This window comes from Caloenas nicobarica, chromosome 10, assembly GCF_036013445.1.
Source record: "Caloenas nicobarica isolate bCalNic1 chromosome 10, bCalNic1.hap1, whole genome shotgun sequence".
NCBI lineage: Eukaryota > Metazoa > Chordata > Aves > Columbiformes > Columbidae > Caloenas > Caloenas nicobarica.
The window spans coordinates 20,598,285-20,616,352 of NC_088254.1; the positions used below are offsets into that span (position 1 = coordinate 20,598,285).

The 18,068-nt window shown below is 47.9% G+C and overlaps 1 protein-coding gene across 1 annotated transcript in view; it reads right to left on the reverse strand.

The window, feature by feature from the left end:
• Nucleotides 1–8,651, reverse strand: part of CHSY1 (chondroitin sulfate synthase 1) — a 72,565-nt gene extending 63,914 nt beyond the window's left edge. The window contains exon 1 of the mRNA XM_065641592.1: nt 8,383–8,651. Within this exon, the coding sequence (XP_065497664.1) occupies nt 8,383–8,651 (269 nt within the window). The remainder of the gene's footprint in view (nt 1–8,382) is intronic.
• Nucleotides 8,652–18,068: the final 9,417 nt, after the last annotated feature.

The window sequence follows — 18,068 nt, forward strand, 5'->3', positions numbered from 1 at the left end:
GATGCTACATGGAGAAGCAGGTAGGGCTTTGACAGAAATAAAACACTCCAGCCTGTTTGCAACAGCCAGAGAAGCACAGAGCAAGGCAGCAACACCAACCTCAAACGGGTCTGCCCACTCCAGCAGAGGACTAGTAGAAAAGTAACCCCAAGAGGTGCATCCAAAACACGTAATCCCAAGGAATGACCTGCTGCTACCAGCACCGGCACCTCCAGCAGCTTTCCACATACTTCAGATTTGAGTCGAGAGGAACATCACAAAAGAGGAGCCTTTTCTGTGAGATGGCACACAGCAATGACATCTGCTCCACACCTTCCCTGCTCCTCTCTGCCAAATCCAACCCACCTGCGTGGGCAAACTGGATCACTTGTGTTGCAGGAAGAGACGTAGGATGGTTCCTCAAGGCAGACTGCAGAACACTTCACCGCCTCCAGGGAGGATTTGCAATCATTTAACTGTTACAGTCTCGCCCTAAAAATCATGAATTTTAAGCTTGCAGTACCATTTTCTCAAATTCTACCTGGGAAAAAGCAGATTTCACGTTTCCTTCACAGAAACTCACAGAAAACTATTTTCATTGGTAAACCAGCAGATTTTGCCCCTTCTTCTCTAGGAGGAGAATATTTTCTAATTATGTTTGGCAACTGTTCTCCAAATATAACTTCTGTTCAAAGCTGAACGTGAAAACACTCTTAAGGTAAAGGACACAGTACTCCCTCAATGCATCACTGTCACTTTGACTAGATGCCTCTCAACACAGGTTTCTTGCCAAAAGCAGAGCAGATTTTGGGCAGTACAGACCATCTGAAATTTGAAATCTCCAGAATTAGGTACCATACAAAGTCTGAAATGTACAAATATCTCAGAAGAAATATTCCTTAAATCCCACTGGGAACAGTAAAGGTATTTAATTAGTACTAACTAAACATCAACTTCGACACCTCAACAGCTACACACTAGTTCAGCTTTGTGTAATGAATATCACCCAATTACTTTAAAAGCTTTGTCTTCTGGATTTCTTACCGCTACGGGTAGTGTTTCATAGCAAAGGTTTAGACCCCAGCTTCCCACAAGAACACAGAGTGAAGCCAGTGGAAACATTCCTGTTGACTTCACAACAGAGGTGATGAGGACTCTAATCACAGTGATGCAATTAATGCACCGTACTACTGGTTATAAAGTCACACCCTGTTAAAGCATTGAAAATTGCCTGTTTTAAAATAAGACATGCTCGTATCTTGAACTTTCACTATTAAAGAAGTTCCTCTGTTTATTTGACACCCACACTCCACATACAAATCATCTGGTCTTTTCATTCAAGACGACACTATAAATTGCTCCTCCCGTATCAACTCCCAATCTAAGGTTAAAAGACTTATTTATTACTTACTACATTCAAATTTTAATCTCATAAAAGGAAAAGGCAGAAGAAGCTACTGAGAAACGCAGCTCATCTCATCCACTGTGACCAGTTCCCAGCACAGCTTTAGGTGGACCCAGGACACTTTCCAGATCATCACCAGGTGAAGTTATAAGCTAAAGTATCATGGAAATTTCTGCTTATTGAATTTTTATTCAAAAGCGAACAATGAATTTTCAAACTTGCTCTCCATATCCTGAAAAATCTGCCTTTGCAATGATTACAAACTGTGGACAACACATGAGATCTTCTATCACTCCAAGCTTTAGCTTTTTTCCAGACTCTTAAGGAGCAGTCTCCACCCCTACTGTTGGTTCCCAGTTTAAATTTACTCCCTGCTCTCCAACCAGGCTCTCTCACCTCAGGACCTCCCTAAGTATTGTCAAGAGAAGCATTCCCGTCCAATAAAGAGGGAACAAAACGTGTACATCCATAAACCCTGGCTTGTTTGATTCCCAGTCCTGGTATTGCGTTAAACCCCTCAGCTCAAAGTCAGTTTGAGCCCATCTTATTATGGATCTGGGCCATATTTAAGTTTCATACTAAACAAGAGACATATTCCTGCATACATGGTGGTCACGACACGCAAAGACCGTGCCCTAACGATAACCACACCCCAAGGATCAACATGCAACTTGGGTCGCACCACAACGTTACTTCAGCCTTGGGATCCCACGCTGACCGTGCCCCAGCTCAGCTTGACTAAGCTGTTGCTCATTTCCTGCGACAACGCAATTTCTAGGATGACACGACTCGCGGTGTCGTTTGTGACTGTGGTTTTGATCGTTTGTTCAAACTCAGACAAAATACGTTCCCACATCAAAAAAGCTGCCCGAGTGTCTGTGTCAATGTGAGTGCTGCTCAGCAGAGGCTGAAACAATGGGAGTCACCATGTGCTGCTCCTTATGTCTAAGCCGCAGCTCGCTGCTCCACACAGCCCCTTTTTGGGGAGAAAATACAGAACAGTTTGCTCAGGAAACATGTTGTTGCACCCAACCAAAGAAGCCAAACCACAGATCGTAAGATGAACTGTGAGTACATTTTTCTGACCCCAGCTATCAGCAGAACTAAGGACTGGTAAATGCAGGGATTAACTCTGATCAAAGCTACTATTAGGGTTTTTTTATCTGACATGGCAAAGAATCAGACCTGGCTCAATCACAAGTGATCCTGCAGATCAGTGTGTTAACAGCTACATTTCTTGCCCCTCCTCCCACGTTCAGCCCAGTTGAGTGTGTGTCCGCTCTCAGGTTATGGGCAGCAATTTGACCCCTTTGGCTCCTCAGGTACAGAGCTCTGGTCTCAACACTTTCCTCCTCCTGTGGCCCCACCAGCACCCACTCCCACTAGCTGACATTGCCTTCCTCCTCAAGGCTTCTCTAATAGTTAAAGACTTGCGGATTTTATCTGCAAAGTAATCATATGTTTGATAGTAAAAAAGGCACAGGAAAATATTTTTAGCGAAACCTGACACCTTCCTTCCCCCCCACAGGGACTCCCCATCACCCTTAGTTGTTTAAAGGAAATGTGGTCACAGCATTTCTGCCACCAGGCTCCAGTACCTGCACCTGCAGAGACCACCTCCTGCGCGGTCATTGCTGGTGGCCTTACCCAGCTCAAGGCCATCTCGACTCTGTCCAGAGAGAAATATCAGGTTCTGAATACAACTGATACGTGTACTGAACCGGTCATTTAAACAACCCAGCCAGCAAACTGCTCTGACAGATCCCAACCTTATCTCCCTCGTGTAATCTGAATCTGCTTGGTTAAACAGGATGTGCATGAATCAGGATGGCAAGGCTCTCCGTTACCTTCCCCTTGAGCAGCGCTGAAAGTGAGTACGAGGGTGTGCGACCTGGTTTCTCTCAGCACACAGGGCACGTAGCTCCAACAAACTAGAAGCTACCCTTGATAACGGAATGAAAGTGCAATTTAAACAAACACATACATAGAAAAATTAAGTAACACTTCCTTAGAATAAAACTTTTGGTTAGGATTGCTCCGATATTGGTTGCTAACAAGTCAATTTTAACATCTCTTAACCGGTTTTGTGCATAGGATATCCTATGTGTACCCTCATCTGAGCAAGTCACAAGCAAACTGGGTGCAAAGATTTTATCATGGCTGGTACAGTTTTTCATGCAATACAGAAAACTGCACAAAGAGTGCTAAGACAGCCCAGTATTAGCTAAAAAGTGACCACTACTATAGTTACCAAATGTTGTCATAAGTGAGTTCTTCATTTAAAAAGAAGTTAAAAAAGCATAGCTTGGAGCAAGAGAAGCACAGACCTGGAATGTTTTATCTTCAGTTCCCAGTGTTTATTATTTATTTGTATTACCTTGCTTTGCTATCAACTCTGCAGACTCAGCAGAAGCACAGTCAGCAGTGTTATGCAGACAGTGCTCCCTTTGTAGAGACCCAAATTGGAGACGATTACGAAAAATTTATTTGGTTTTTGTCTGCAGCTTGGGAACCTCCTTTAGCGGAGACGAGCAAAACATTTTAAAGTTTTGAGAAATTGTCATCTGGTATAACTACGCTGAAGAAAATAATAATTTGTGAAGAACTCAACAAGGTAACAGACCTAAAAGACTGATTTCTTGAATACATGGCTCAGCTAAATTTGATGTTGAATTAGGGCTAGTTTTGCGTAAGCATTTTTCAAGGTCCCATCTTTCCAGCAACGGTTGCTACAGGGGAAGCAATGAACCACAGCTTGGCCAGCAGAACTGAGCACGGGAAGCAGCACGCTGCTCCTGCACATGGTGCTGCAGATGACCAGCATGAGAGGTCAGAAAAACATGCTGCTTTTTTAAAATTTCCAGATAGGTTTAAAAGAGCTTGTCAGTTCAGATCTGCATTACAGAATTCAGATTCTGAGGGAGAGTTGCTTTCAAATTTTTGCTGGACAGCCTGGTATCTAGCTTTAATGGAGAACACAAGCAGTTTCCACAGCTCTTTAGAGTCCTTTGAATTAAACTCCTCCAATTTAAAGTGATGCCAGTTTTCTGCCCATGGATATCCATCCACCTTCCTTGTGGAAACGGGGACAGAAATGGATCCATCATCCACAGGCATACCGATACTCTGTGGGTCAGACTGAAACCTCACTGCATGTGTTTTATACTGTTCCATAAACATTCTTGCAAAATTTAGGTAAGTGCTTACTGCCAGGAATGCTCAAGTATGTCATACTTCTGCTAAAGGATATAAGAGCAGGACACACCCGAGTTTTCACTATTGCAATACTGTGGTATGATCAATATGTTGGGCAAAATGTGTATTGCACTGTCACGATGTCTGAAGTCACTTTACACGACCTCTTCCCAAGATTTAAGCGTGCACACTCCACAATCCATCACATTATCTTATTAGCAACCAGAAAGGACCAAATCTGAATAGCACCCAGCCACCTGGACCAAGGCTCCAAATTTAAAAGAAGCACAAAAATGTGTTTTGTATTACACTTCTGCAGCAGCTAGTGTGGGCTTAGACAGATAATACGAATTCATCTAGACCTCAAATCCTTCTGGCTGCCTTTCACTTAAGCTTTTCCAAGCACTCAGGTATTTAGATTCCAGTGCAGTCTGCTTCCTATAAGCCACCACGCTTGAAACGGAGCCTCCCGAAGGGCATCGCTCTGCCATGGGAGCAGGACGGCGCAGCAGGAGCCCCAGCATCACTGCCCAGTACTGCCAAACGGCATCTCCCACCATCCTCATGCGTGTGGCCTCATGGCACTTTAAAGTGCCATGGGGACTGTCCCGAACTGAGAAGTATCGCGACTGTGCTCCTGCAGTTACTGCCAAAAGCCAACCTCTGACATCTTACCATAAACTGTATTCACACTCATCTCTTGCCACGTTTCCCAGGAAATCTAGTTGCTATGCAAAAAAAAAAAAAAAAAAGGGGGTTTAACTGCCTGATATTTCTGTTCCTGAGACAGCAGACTTAAATCTTCTGGGAGATTGCTTATTCCCATCTTCTCCTTCCTGCAGCTCTTTTAGAACAACTCCCCTCAACTGCAAAACCATTAGCACATATCGCTGCACTTTCCCTGAACCCCAGCACTACCTTAACTCCTTCCTCCACAGCTCTTTTCCTGAGTCTTTTCTTGTCCTTTGATGTGACACCAAAGTTTCTGCTGCTGCACTTCACCGGCCTCCTGGAAGGGAAGCTCTGCTAACCTGGCTGTCAGATGCAATAACCGCTGAAGCTACAAATCTGCCTTCCGAAAACCTGCGGATCTAAAGCTTATTCTCTGCCTCGCAGACTACAAAAGCATGACTGTTTCAAAGAGCCGGTGTCTCCTGAAAATCCAGCAGGCCCGTTTTGCTTTGCAGTGGTCATTTCGCTCATGATTGATGTTCAGGAAGTGGATTGCTTCCCCTCCTGTTAGACCCTATCTGGATTCACAGCAGCAAGGATCAGCAAATGCTTTCCGCTTCAGTCCCTTTTAGCTGTGTCTGTAAATGGCCTTTGAGCCACAGCAATTTGGAGGTATTCAGCCTCTGAATCCCTAATTCCGCTCAGCGCTCCGGCTAGCGCGGTATCAAGGCTCTGCACACGCTGCCACCCCGGGAATGCCTTGCTAGCAGCTTCCCATTTTGCTCGCTGTGCCAGCGATTCAGCTCACCAGGATGCTTTGTCAATGTAGTAATCCCAGCAATTGTCTGCTTGAGTACTTCACGGCAATCAAAAGCCATTTAAGATTTCAGGTTTGTCTTCCTCTTCCCCCCTCCCCACCTTCCTCCAAAGATGTCTTCCTGTCACTAGGACATTAGCTCGATTCTTTTACCAACAGAGGGGAGAAAAATGCATCTAGCCCTACCGCAACGTTAAGAGGTCTCTTTATTCGTCCCTTCCGAGAGCTGACATCATCTCTAGAGGTTAAACTAAAAGAGCAATGCAGTAAAAAGCAATACTCAGATCTCCTTCTGAGGGCTGAAGGAGCCCGATTCCACTAGCCGGATTTATTAAGTTGCATCTTTAGCCATTTTTTTGTGTGAGCTGATGTTGCAGATACGGTCCAGTAAAGCCAGCTCTCTCACAGCACGGGACTGTTCAGCAAGCATGGGCAAAGCCAGGGACGAGAATCCTTAAGGCTCCACAACTAACACTTATCTCCGGACAATATCGTGATAAATTTCCCTTTCTTGAATTCTTGACACAAAATCTGGTGGATGCCAGACAAACTATCCTGCCATAAAACCTGTTACGTGATGTCCCAACGTGACTCCAGCCTTTCTGTATGTTAATGTAAATTACATGGCTCATGAGGTTTGCAATCCAAAATGCTTCAAACCACACAGTGAAGAATACACAGCCCTGAAGAAACAGATTCTTTCACCTATTTCAAAGCACCAATCACACACCGTCTGTAACTTAATTACAGGTCTACTGCTGAAAGAAGGAATTAAGTTTCCATTAAAACCCTCGCGGGCAGATAATAATGCTTCAGATTGCTCAAATTAAGCAATTTTACTGCATTTGATGCTGATATAAAGAGAACTACCATTTCCCAAAACTGGAGCTGGGCAGGGGGAGGAGGAGATGGTCCCTCACATGTGGTTTTGCCATCTTATTCTTACTGGCCAATAGAGTCAAGTAGTTTTCAACCTGGGCAGGCAGGAGATGGAGAAGAGTTTGTTCTAGTACAAGACTAAAAGGGATGTTTTATTAGAGAAAGATCCACCCCAGAGCTCCTGGCTGCTCCTCCGATGGCACTAGCTGTGCAGTGCTCAATCGGAGCCGGGGTATACCCGAGCTGACATTTTAGCTCTTAACTCTTTTGGATTTCCCAAGCAGGCTTCTCACGCAGCCTCCCAGCACTGCCTGCTGGTGCAAATGCCAGAGCAATAAGCATATTTCAGTAGAGAGTTTCTCCAAAGCCACAGGCGAGATGATTACTCTGATAGCACCGAGGCTTTGGACTGAAGTCCCGTTAGCACACGGTGCTCGCAGCAATACCCAGCTACGGCTGGAGATCGCACCACGGGCTACGGCGAGCAGCACGCAGTGCAAAGCACAAAGATTGTCCCTGCTCCAAAAATAGGTGTACTCAGGTAAGAAACACATGGCTCAGAGGCCCCGGTTCCTGCACTGGCTTCCCCAGCCCAAAGCTCGGAGCGTTTCACCAAAGCTGACGTTCCCCCATTCAAGCTGTTTCGCTACCTCGTCCAGCGTCACTTACAGCTGCGGCGAGCACAGGCCGGTTTTACTCTTTGTTCCCAGATGCATTTTCCGAGTCTCATTCCTAAGCACATGCTCTCGGCTTGGTGCAACGTTCTTTTTTTTCCTATCCAGGGGCTTACAGCAGCCCCCAGACTTTATTATTACCAGGCTGTTGGCTCCCGTCAGAAGCAGCCCAGGACCGCGCCAGCACCGAGGGAAGCACCTCAACCACCCCGGCAACTGGCGGTGGGTGCCCCCTCGCTACGGTGGGGCTGCCTGCCAGGTACTGACTCAACCAGACCGTGTGAGAGCATCGACGCGGCTCAATTCGACCCCTCACGTCTCCGCCGAGCTGTCCAGGCAGCGGAGGAGCGCTCGGGGCACCTCACTGCCCGCACCTCCCACCCCGGCCCGGCCGGCGCCTCAGCGCTGCCCGCCCTGCAGCCGGGCTGGTGCGGGGAGGGCCGGGGCTGAGCGTCCTCTGAGGGGCCCCTCTCTGCTCGCTCACACTCGTCTCAGGGAAAGGCGAGTGGTCCCCGGGCCGGCGGGGGGATCCCGGCCGCTAGGGCCCCGCCGCGGTAGACCTCCCGCCCCGGGGGCTCCTACCTCAGCCGCTCCTCAAGGGAAACGGCCGTGCCGACAGCCGAGCCCAGCCGAACCGAGCCGAACCCACCCGAGCCCAGCCGAACCGAGCCGAACCCACCCGAGCCCAGCCGAACAGACCCCAGCGCACCCGAGCCCAGCCGAAAGCAGCCGAGCGGCGCTGCCCCCCACAGCCCTCTCACCGGTGGGCGGCCACGGCGCGGCTCCGCAGGTACTTCTGCGCCGTCATGACCCCCACGAAGAGGAAGCTCTGTGCCGGCGGGCCGGGGCGGCGCGGCGGGGCGGCGGCGGCAGCGGGCGGCGGGCGGCAGCCCTGCGGGCGGGCTCGGCGGGGCCGCGCTGCCGCCGCCAGCTCGGAGGCGCGGGGCAGGACGAGGCGCGAGGCGAGCACGAAGCCCAGCACCAGCCCCAGCAGGACGCTGAGCCAGGCGCGGCGGCCGCGGCCCGCCATGCCCGCCCGGCGCCGCGCCGCGCAGGCCCCGCGCGGCTCCTCACAGCGCCGCCGCCCCGCGCTGCGCCGCCGCCGCCAGCCGCGCCGTGTCGCCCAGCGCCGCCATGGGGGGAAGGGGCAGGGTCGGGAAGCGGAGGGAGGGGAGGAGAAGGGAAAGCGGCGCCCGCCTCCCCGGCCCTGCCCCTCGGCACAGGCGCTGTGTGCGGCCCCGCCGCCGGGAGCCCCGCCCGGCCGTGGCGGTGGTGGCGGGGCCGCGGTGGGAGGGGGGCGGCTCGGCCCGGCCCCCTCCGCTCCCGCCGCGCTGGCGCACCGGGGCGGGGGGTGGGCCCGGGACAGGGACCGGGAGCCGGGCTGTGAGCCCGGGCCGGGGATCGGCTCCCAAAGCACCGCCCGGGAGCGGGCCGACGGGGCGGCTTGAGCGGGCAGCCCGGAGCAGGGGCAGCCCTGACCCAGCGGCCCACCCCAGAACCTCGGCCCGGCTGCGCAGACCGAGAGGATGGGACAGGAGTCAGAGAGCGTGGGTGCTCAGACCCAGGGATGGAGGCTGAGACCCCGGACAGAACCCCAGCCCAGCACCCGGCACTGCGGAGCTGGCACTGGCACGCCAGCCCGGCCCTTCAGGCCAGGATGGGACAGTGCTGGGAGACACGTAGCCTGAGCTGGGACAGGTACCTGGTGCCCATGCCTGGTGGCAGCGGTTCCATCGGTTAGCCCAGCACAGCTCATCCCAGTATGGCTTGTGTGGAGCCTCCAGCCAGAAATACACTGGGAAATTCAGGCTAGACAAAAGGAATAAATCTTTTACACTGAGGGTGGTGAGAGCCTGGCCCAGGTTGGCCAGAGAGGTGGTGGATGCCCCATCCCTGGAGACATCCCAGGCCAGGCTGGACGGGGCTCTGAGCAACCTGAGCTGGTGCAGATGTCGCTGCTCATGGCAGGGGGGGCACTGGGGGAGCTGGGAAGGTCCTTTCCAATCCACACTATTCTCCGATTCTATGATCTCCATCTCTGCATGGTTGGGTCCTTGCTGCCCCAGCCGCAGACCTGCAGTGCCTCCGCCTCCGGTGTGTGCAGAGCCGGAGCCGCCAGGCGCAGCCGCCAGGAGCAGCCTCCAGCCCGAGTTTCGCCTGGCGCTGAGGCATTCGTGCAGCGCGTGTTCTGGTGCCAGAGGGGCAAAAGCACAGGCAGCTCTCTGGGTTTTCCCACCTTGCTAATTAAACCAACCAGAAATAGGTCAGCCTATTTCGATCCAGAGGCTATAATGACTGCTAAACAGAGGGAAGATGTTAGGTGTACCAGGTGAAGATTTCTTTTTTCTTTGTCCGCACTAACTCTCCATGTCCATTTCATCTACAGTGTGCTTCAGCTTCAAATACTGCAGCCCCAAACCCTTGACATTTTACAGGAAAAAACCCTCCAGTCTTTACAGAAGAAACATATCAAGTACAACCCACTGACCTCCTGCTTGTCATTGTGGTTTCTTCCATTTCCTACCCACTTTTGCATGTCCAATTACCAGTCATTCCCATTTTAAAATTTATCTACATTGTGGTGTCATCTGCAACGAGCTGAGAAGAAGAAAGTCTCGGTATAACGGCAGCCTGCTCTTGAGCAAGATCTGTTGCAAAAGAGGATGCTGAAACAAATTAATACTGTACATTAATAAGTCAAAGAGAGCCATACATGACAGATTTTTATTATCTTTGTACAGTAAGTGACGGTCACACTTCTGGGAACTAGCAGGTAATGTGACAATCTGCTTATCTAACGAACTCAATGATACGTCTCGAAAAAAATGCTTTTGTGTGGTTTTTATTGCTCTTGTGATGGTGCAATCCTTATACCAAGGTCAGCACCAATGAACTCGTGTGATGTCAGGAGCAATGAATAACACAGGGAAAGTGCCACTACAATTTATGGTATTAAATAAAAATAAAATTAAATAGAAAGTAGAGAAGAAATACCAGCAATTAGCAGGAAAGAAGAGCAGGAGGTCTCATTTTGGTTGCCCACGGGCAGAACACAGAAGCATTGAGTGAGATGTCTGTTTGTGGGAAGAGGAAGAGAAGAACTAAATAGTGAAAGAGAGAGTGAAAAGAAGACAAGACAGGAGGTGAGGAAAGCCAGAGAAGGACAGGAGCACCATCACTTGGCAAAAGCCAGCTGGAAGGTGAGAAGAGTCGCCAAGGCTGAGTGTCTTCGAGAGCTGCAGAACACCGGGGAAGGGTTAATAATGCAGCACTGGCTGGTTTGCAGTGAAGGTTGGCGGTTTCCCAACAGCTCTATATGTGCCACAGGCAGACAAGGGGTTGATGAAGATCCCCAAAAGGGCTCCTCAAAGTTTGACCAAACATCCCGTCCCTGCATGAGGCTGGGAGCCCCACGATTGCTCTGACAAAGCCAGCACAAAGTTGCCTTTCTGGGACCTTCCTCTGAGGAACAGGCAATGTGATCCACAATCCACCCCAGTTCACCCTATTAAAAAAATCCCTTTTCTGCTTTACTGTCCTTTCCATCCCTTCCACATAGGGAAATCCCCCCAACCACTACTGTAGTTCCCTTCTGCTTCCCAGCATTTGCAATGCTTTACTATTATTTCTAACTACAGGTGCTCTGATCCCTTTCTATGAAGCCTGTGCTTATCCTCAGCCTGTGCCACTCTGCATGCGTGCATCTTTTAGAATAGAATCATTTTGGTTGGAAGAGACCCTCAAGATCATCGAGTCCAACCATAACCCAACTGTGGCACTAAACCATGTCCCTAAGAACCTCGTCTATACATCTTTTAAACATCTCCAGGGATGGTGACCCAACCCTCCGCTTTCAAAAGCAACCTCGTCAAACTCTGTGTCTCCCCTCAAGCCTGATTGTCAGGTCTTGAAATACAGGACACCAACAGATGTTGGAGCTAAAATAAAACGTAAGGCCACTCCTTTCCAAAGGAGGGAGATATGGCAAGTCCATGAGCAGGAACAGGATTATTCTCAGCATGCTCCAAATCAGCAATAAAAATCTCCTGATTCAAGGGAAAGCCACTGTGGCCTATGAATTACAGGAAAAGGCAGAGCTATCGTGGTTAAAAGGCAGTAAAAAAAAGAGAAGGGTTTGGGCTGAGGAGCTGTCAGCTGGCTTCTTCCCATGAAGAAAAGAAGTTAGTCATCAGAACTGAAAACTCCATGTGAATTCAGCACACATGGAAACGATGAAGCAGAGCAGCACACTCCCGCGTTGGATCTCCTCTGCCTCGAGTTCTCGTTTGGCACGTTCCCACCTCCCCGCACCTCCAGAGCAGTTGCGGTCCTCACCTCGCCAGGGGTAGGGGGAGAGAAGAGAGCGCTCGGGGAAGGGGCAGGAGAAGGACAGGGCACTTCTTGGTGCTGGGATTTACCCCAGAGAGGAGACACGTTCAGAGTTGTGAACTGTGCCATGCGAGATCACACCAGCGAAAGGCTGACACATCCAGCTGTAAAGAGGGGGTTGCACCAGGAACGCTGCGATCCTCACGCAACCTCCCTAAGCGCATTCAAGTGCCACGCTTAATTTCATTTATCACGCCAAACTCACGTTCGAAAGTGTTAGGTGAGCAAATGCCCCTTTTACTGCTCCTGCCCGCCCCCCCCTGTTCTTGCATAGAGCAGCTGCTGTTTCCACTATAGGAAAAAAAAAGGCGGGGGGGGAAAGGCAAATTAAGGGAAACTTGAAAAGCACGGCTTAGTTTTTCCAGCTGAATTATAACCCTGCCATTACCTGCCTTGAGTGTGTTTTTAATCTGGTTGGCAGAGAAAGGTCATACTGCATAATCACATTTAAGCGCCTTCCCCTATTAATACAGCTCTTAGTCTCAATAAATAGTTGACACTATTGTTGCTACTATATATTAAAAGGCGTGGCATTTTTCTCATATAACACTGCATAAACACATTTTTATGCAGAATGTTTTCTATTCTACGTGGCATTGCTTGAGGAAATATTCTGAGGGCTCTCCAAATCTGAAGAGGACACACGTCGTGTGTGTTCCATCTCCGTGCTCCCATCCCACTCACTCCAGCGAGATTAGCGCCCGGACCAGCCGGTGAGACCCCACTGGACTGGCCCACACAGTTTAGATTCATAATCAGATTAACTAAACAGTAATCCTGGTTTTAAACAATGAAAAAGCCAAGTTGTTGAAGCGGCGAGCTGTTTTGTGGGTGTACGGAACAGATACCATTCTTTTGGAATAAAGTAGCTTAATACAAGAAGAAAAAGGTTTCTTCCACATAGGAGACTCTACCCTATACAGGAAAGAGGGACTATCTTGCATTATTACCACTTCGTTTTCCCATCGGTTTGGATCTCTAATTTTTCCACAGTGATGAGCCCACTCTAATACTTAAAGGATGTGCCTTCTACATTAGATATTCTTTACCATATTTTAAAATAATAGTTAGAGAAGGGAACTACTTCCCAAGTGCTCCAGAAATTTTAATTATGAATGTTCCAGTACTTAAACAGATACTTCAAAAACTACCCAGGCACTGGAAAAATGAGCATACTTCATATATTCAAGGTAACAGACTCACGGTGGAAAAAATCTAGCTGGGCAACCAGCAGCATTTATCTCTGTCACAGTATTTCCAGCACTGTTGCATTTTCCCAAATGATGCAGAAACTCCTTCTCCCGCTCCAGCATCCACTCTTTTTTTTTTTTTTTTTTCTTTCTTCCCCATCCTCTTCTGGTCCAGCCACGGACCAGTCCCAACCTTTCAGCTGAATCACTCAGAAGATGCCAATTCAAGGGATAAAAAAAGAAAGAAAAAAAAAAAAAAAATATATATATATATAAAAGCACTATGATGGGTTTCTCCTTGCTGGACCAACACCGCCATCCCACGGCACAGCCCCGCGGTGCAGCGGCCGCTCGGTGCCGGGGCCCCGGGGGCGTGGGAGCGGATGGAAACCCCCCTGCTCCCCACACAGCTCCTCGGTTGCCCGCTCAGACCTCCCGTTCTCGTTGGCTGGGTGGCCTTGGAGCATCAGGCATCTGAGTTTTGCACCGCAGGGCGAGGTGATGGGTTTGTAACGAGCTAGCGCCAGAGCGCAGTCACCAAACCACTGAACAAAGTCTAGAACGTGTATTTAGAATCCTAGAATAGTTTGGGTTGGAGTGCCCTTCCCAGCTCCCCCAGTGCCCCCCCTGCCATGAGCAGGGACATCTGCACCAGCTCAGGTTGCTCAGAGCCCCGTCCAGCCTGGCCTGGGATGTCTCCAGGGATGGTTCATCCACCACCTCTCTGGGCAACCTGGGACAGGCTCTCACCACCTGCAGTGTAAAACATTTCTGCCTCATGTCTAACCTGAATCTCCCCTTTTTTAGTTTAAAACCATCACCCCTTGTCCTGTCCTAACCCACCCTGCTAAAAAGTCTGTCCCCAAAAGTGTCAGGATGCAATACACCCAAGAAGCAGGACAGCTAACGAAGCAGCAATTACAGTACCTAAGCAGCAAGCCGAACGTTACCCCTTCCAGTACATGACAAAGCAAAGCTTTAGGACCCAGGTTTGGTTTTTTTTGCAAATGCATCTTGTAGGCCAGCCTAACAGTAGCTCCCTATTTTAATGCACAGAACAGAGCAGCAGAACCAGATCAAAAGGCGAAGTATTTCAGTATATCCATTTTCCTTCCATTCTCTTTAAATAGAATTAGAATTCTAAGTTCTTTCCCTTGCCACTCCATGTTAACGTTACTCATGGTACCAGCTCTGAAGCCCAGCTCAGTAAGCAGCACACAGCATCTTCATTAGTAAACTGTAGTAGACACAGAGGGAAGAGTGAAATTATTAATTTATCAGTGGAGACCGTGCTCTGTGCTAAAAGTGCCTTTTTAACAAGTATGCACTTCAAAACACACCTGATCACAGAAAAAAAAGGGACTTCAGAGCAGCCGCTGCATACCTGCCAGCCCCTCACAACAGGAACCTGCCATGAAAATGTGGGTATTCACCACCAAAACTGAGCTGAGACGACCTACTTCATTCCAGCCATTGGTTGCTTCACAAAAACTGCTGCAAGTTTTTGAAGTCACTGGCTCTGGAGCTGGGAATATGGGCAGGGTGTGTGTCAGGCTCGGAACAGCTGGCTTGGATGCTCGCACAAAAATCAGCTATGACAGTGCAACCGGGCCAGGACACCACCCAGCCAGCAGCCGAATGCTTTTCCTTTGTGGTTACTGAGCCGTTCCAAAAGCCAAGCTTTGACTGCAAAAGAGGAAAAAAAAACCAAAACCAATCAAGTCTTCAGCCCATCCAAGTCTAGACTGGCTTTTTCTGCAGTTGGAAATAATGTAGTTTCAGCGTTCAGCAACAGCGTGGACACAAACACGCTGTGCCCCACTCTTGGCTAACCAGATCCCTGGAAAGGTGTCACTTTTTAGCCTGTACAGGAGCAAAAATCATCCAAAGCGTGGATCTGTTCTGATGTGGAGATGTGTGCTGATGCGCAGCCAGGCTTGAAAAAACAACCGCAGAGATGGGACCTGCCTGGTTGAGCATGGGAGGCATAAAGGACAGAGTAAGGATGGTTTAAATGGTTTCAACACAGCCATTAACCATAGTGCTGCTGGTAAAACATACGTGGGACAGTCACAGTGGATGCCATCCTGGGTCAGAGCTCTCTGCATGCAAGGGCTCCCTTCAGTCACCTTCCTAGAGAATGGAAAAAGACACAAAACCCAAGAAAAAACACTCCAATCCAAACACCTGAGCTGAGGATCAGCACCATCTAATGACGAAACGAGACAGGGCACAGAGCAACTGCAGAACAGCCGAATTCCTTGAGATTTGCATCAAAATAGTAAATAACTGTATAAAACATACTAGATGGTATTTATTAGTGTTAACATTTCACACCTACATTCAGGCCCTGCTAGGAGAGCAGTTCCTTGCAGATACAGGTGCATATGATCATGTTCAATCACACTGATCTTTGAAAAGTACACAGACAATTCCAGAGCTGGGAACAGCTCTGCTGACAGGTTCTCTGTTTGCTCTCACTCCCCCAAGTCCATCTCCTGTTGTTCATTATTCAAAATTTCCAGTATAAGAAACTCTTTTAGCAACTAAGTACGCAATGCAATATCACCCTTAAAAGCTTTCCCTCGTTTCACGATGTTTTTGAAAGGCAAAAATAAAGCCAAATAAGTTTTATGAGAGCGAGAACATGGGTTTTTGTTCAGTTTTAACTGCAGTGCTCAGACAACTGTGCATAAACTAGAGCTCATCTGCCATTTAAAGAATACAAAAAACTTTGTTCCTCTGGCATATAAATAACCTGAAAGGCAATGAAAAATTCTGAGCTGCGTTTCTCAAGCAACTAACATTTTCAGGACTTCTTGTGCCTCTGAACACTTGCTTGATTCAGGATTTTTTAATGCCCAAAACAGATTGCTCTTCAGTGGCAAAGCAACATTATATAGCAGTTTAATAGCATTGTATGAACTCTTGTTAGCTAGCTTCTTCCAGATAAAGATATTTCCAGAACATCTACATCCATAGGGTAAGAGGCTTCTTGCATAACTACTCTAAGTGGGGAGGAAAAAAATTCTCCTGAAGGCTTTTTAATCTGATCCCTTATAATTCAAGTTCTTGGGAATTCATACCAAAGTAGGAATAATGGATTCATTAAATAGTTCACTTCCACCTAATGCCTGCTGCACTCTTAAGCTATGAAACAACAAGCAGCCACCTTTCCAGACTCGTTTGTGGTCAACGGAGAGTTTTCTGTTTGAAGTCAGAGGAAAAACCTTTCTCTCTGCTTGTGCAGGTCATGAGCCAAGAGTTTTACAGACTGAGGTTCTTCCATCCACCCTGTTCAACAGCTTAGGAGTGTCTGATCAAGAACAACTTAGGGACTTGAGGATTAAAATTAAAAAATTAAGGTAGAGAGAAGGTTAAAGTGTCCAGAAGTATGTAAATCACTTCATTCTCACTGGATATGTCTTAATAAATCTTAGACTTGGGCAAAAATCCATATCCCCAGTTGAGGCAGAAGTAAGTCTTGAGACAGAGAAAGACTTAGCACATGCTCAGTTCAGACCCGCTTATTTATTTCTTAAAATGTTTTTACTGAACTAAACCAACCCATCCTTACCATTTTATCCACACAAGGAATTCTGCTTCTTTAAGACAACAACCTCCCCCAGTTGTTTTCCTGAAGACGACACCTCAGTCTGTTGCCTGTTTCCCCAACACAAAGCGAAAATGTTCCCAGAGGCATGAGTAAGATAACAACTCTTTACTGATGAACAATCTTCAAATCTTGAAAATACTCTTCCTCACCTCTATTTTTTTTTCCCTTATTAAAGATTAAAATCTGAAGTTACATGCACCAGTCTATGTTACAACAATTGAAATGTAAGTTTACATACCAGAATCCAGGAAATGAAAAGTAAGTTTCCATAGGAACATTAATAACCTTTGCACTTCATCATCTATATGCGCTTGAACACTTCATGGGTCTAAAGCAAGAGGTTCTTGGCCTTTCCATTTCAGCAGCTGCCAACTTTAAAACTTACCAGTAACGTGCTACTGTTACAGATAATAGCCAAGATAAAAATCACAGATCACCTGACGCACAAAGCAGGTTCTCTATATAAACAGTATTTTCAAAGTTGACGCTCAGAGGTATTGATGAACACAAACATTCCAAGCATATTTAGAAAGAAGTGATCACGCAGCCCTAAGGTACACCAATGAAACACTGATATGTACACTAATGCCTACACTGAAGTTCAATAACAGTAATCAGACACAAGGACACTCATCGTACGCTGACGTGAACTATTTCACTTAAGGACAGCCTGGATTTTACTGAGGTTTTGCATTTTGTGCTAGAGAACAAATCAAGGGGATGGGATGTTTGGAAAGCTCATATACAATGACCAGCTCTGACTTTTATTTTCTCTCCAAAGTGCTGGACATGCACCAGAAGGATAAAGACCACACACGCTTCAGATACTCCTTACAGGTGCCAGTTTTACCCCTTTGCTACCGAGGCTTTTTCCAGCAAAAACAACCACAGACACGTTCAGAACAGCCAGTGGTAAAGTACTTAAAGTCCCAGAGGTGTAACCCTGATGCTGCACAGCTAAAGCTCTACACACTCCTGCTGCCCACACCACACAGATCTGTTCGCAGCTTCTCTTTTCCCTTTGGGTACCTTGCAGCGTTTGACTTGACCATGCTCACGTATCCCCTTCTCAAACTGAATTTGTTGACAGTGATTTGTAAAGAAATCTGCTCTGCTCTACCAGAGCAAAGGCCTTGGCTACATGTTTTCTTGCTTTAGATTCAAATACAGCTTGGAGTGCTCAACAACCAGTAATGTAGTCGGCCCAATTTCAGAATCACATATTGGAGGTGGGGAAGAGAACATGAAGTTT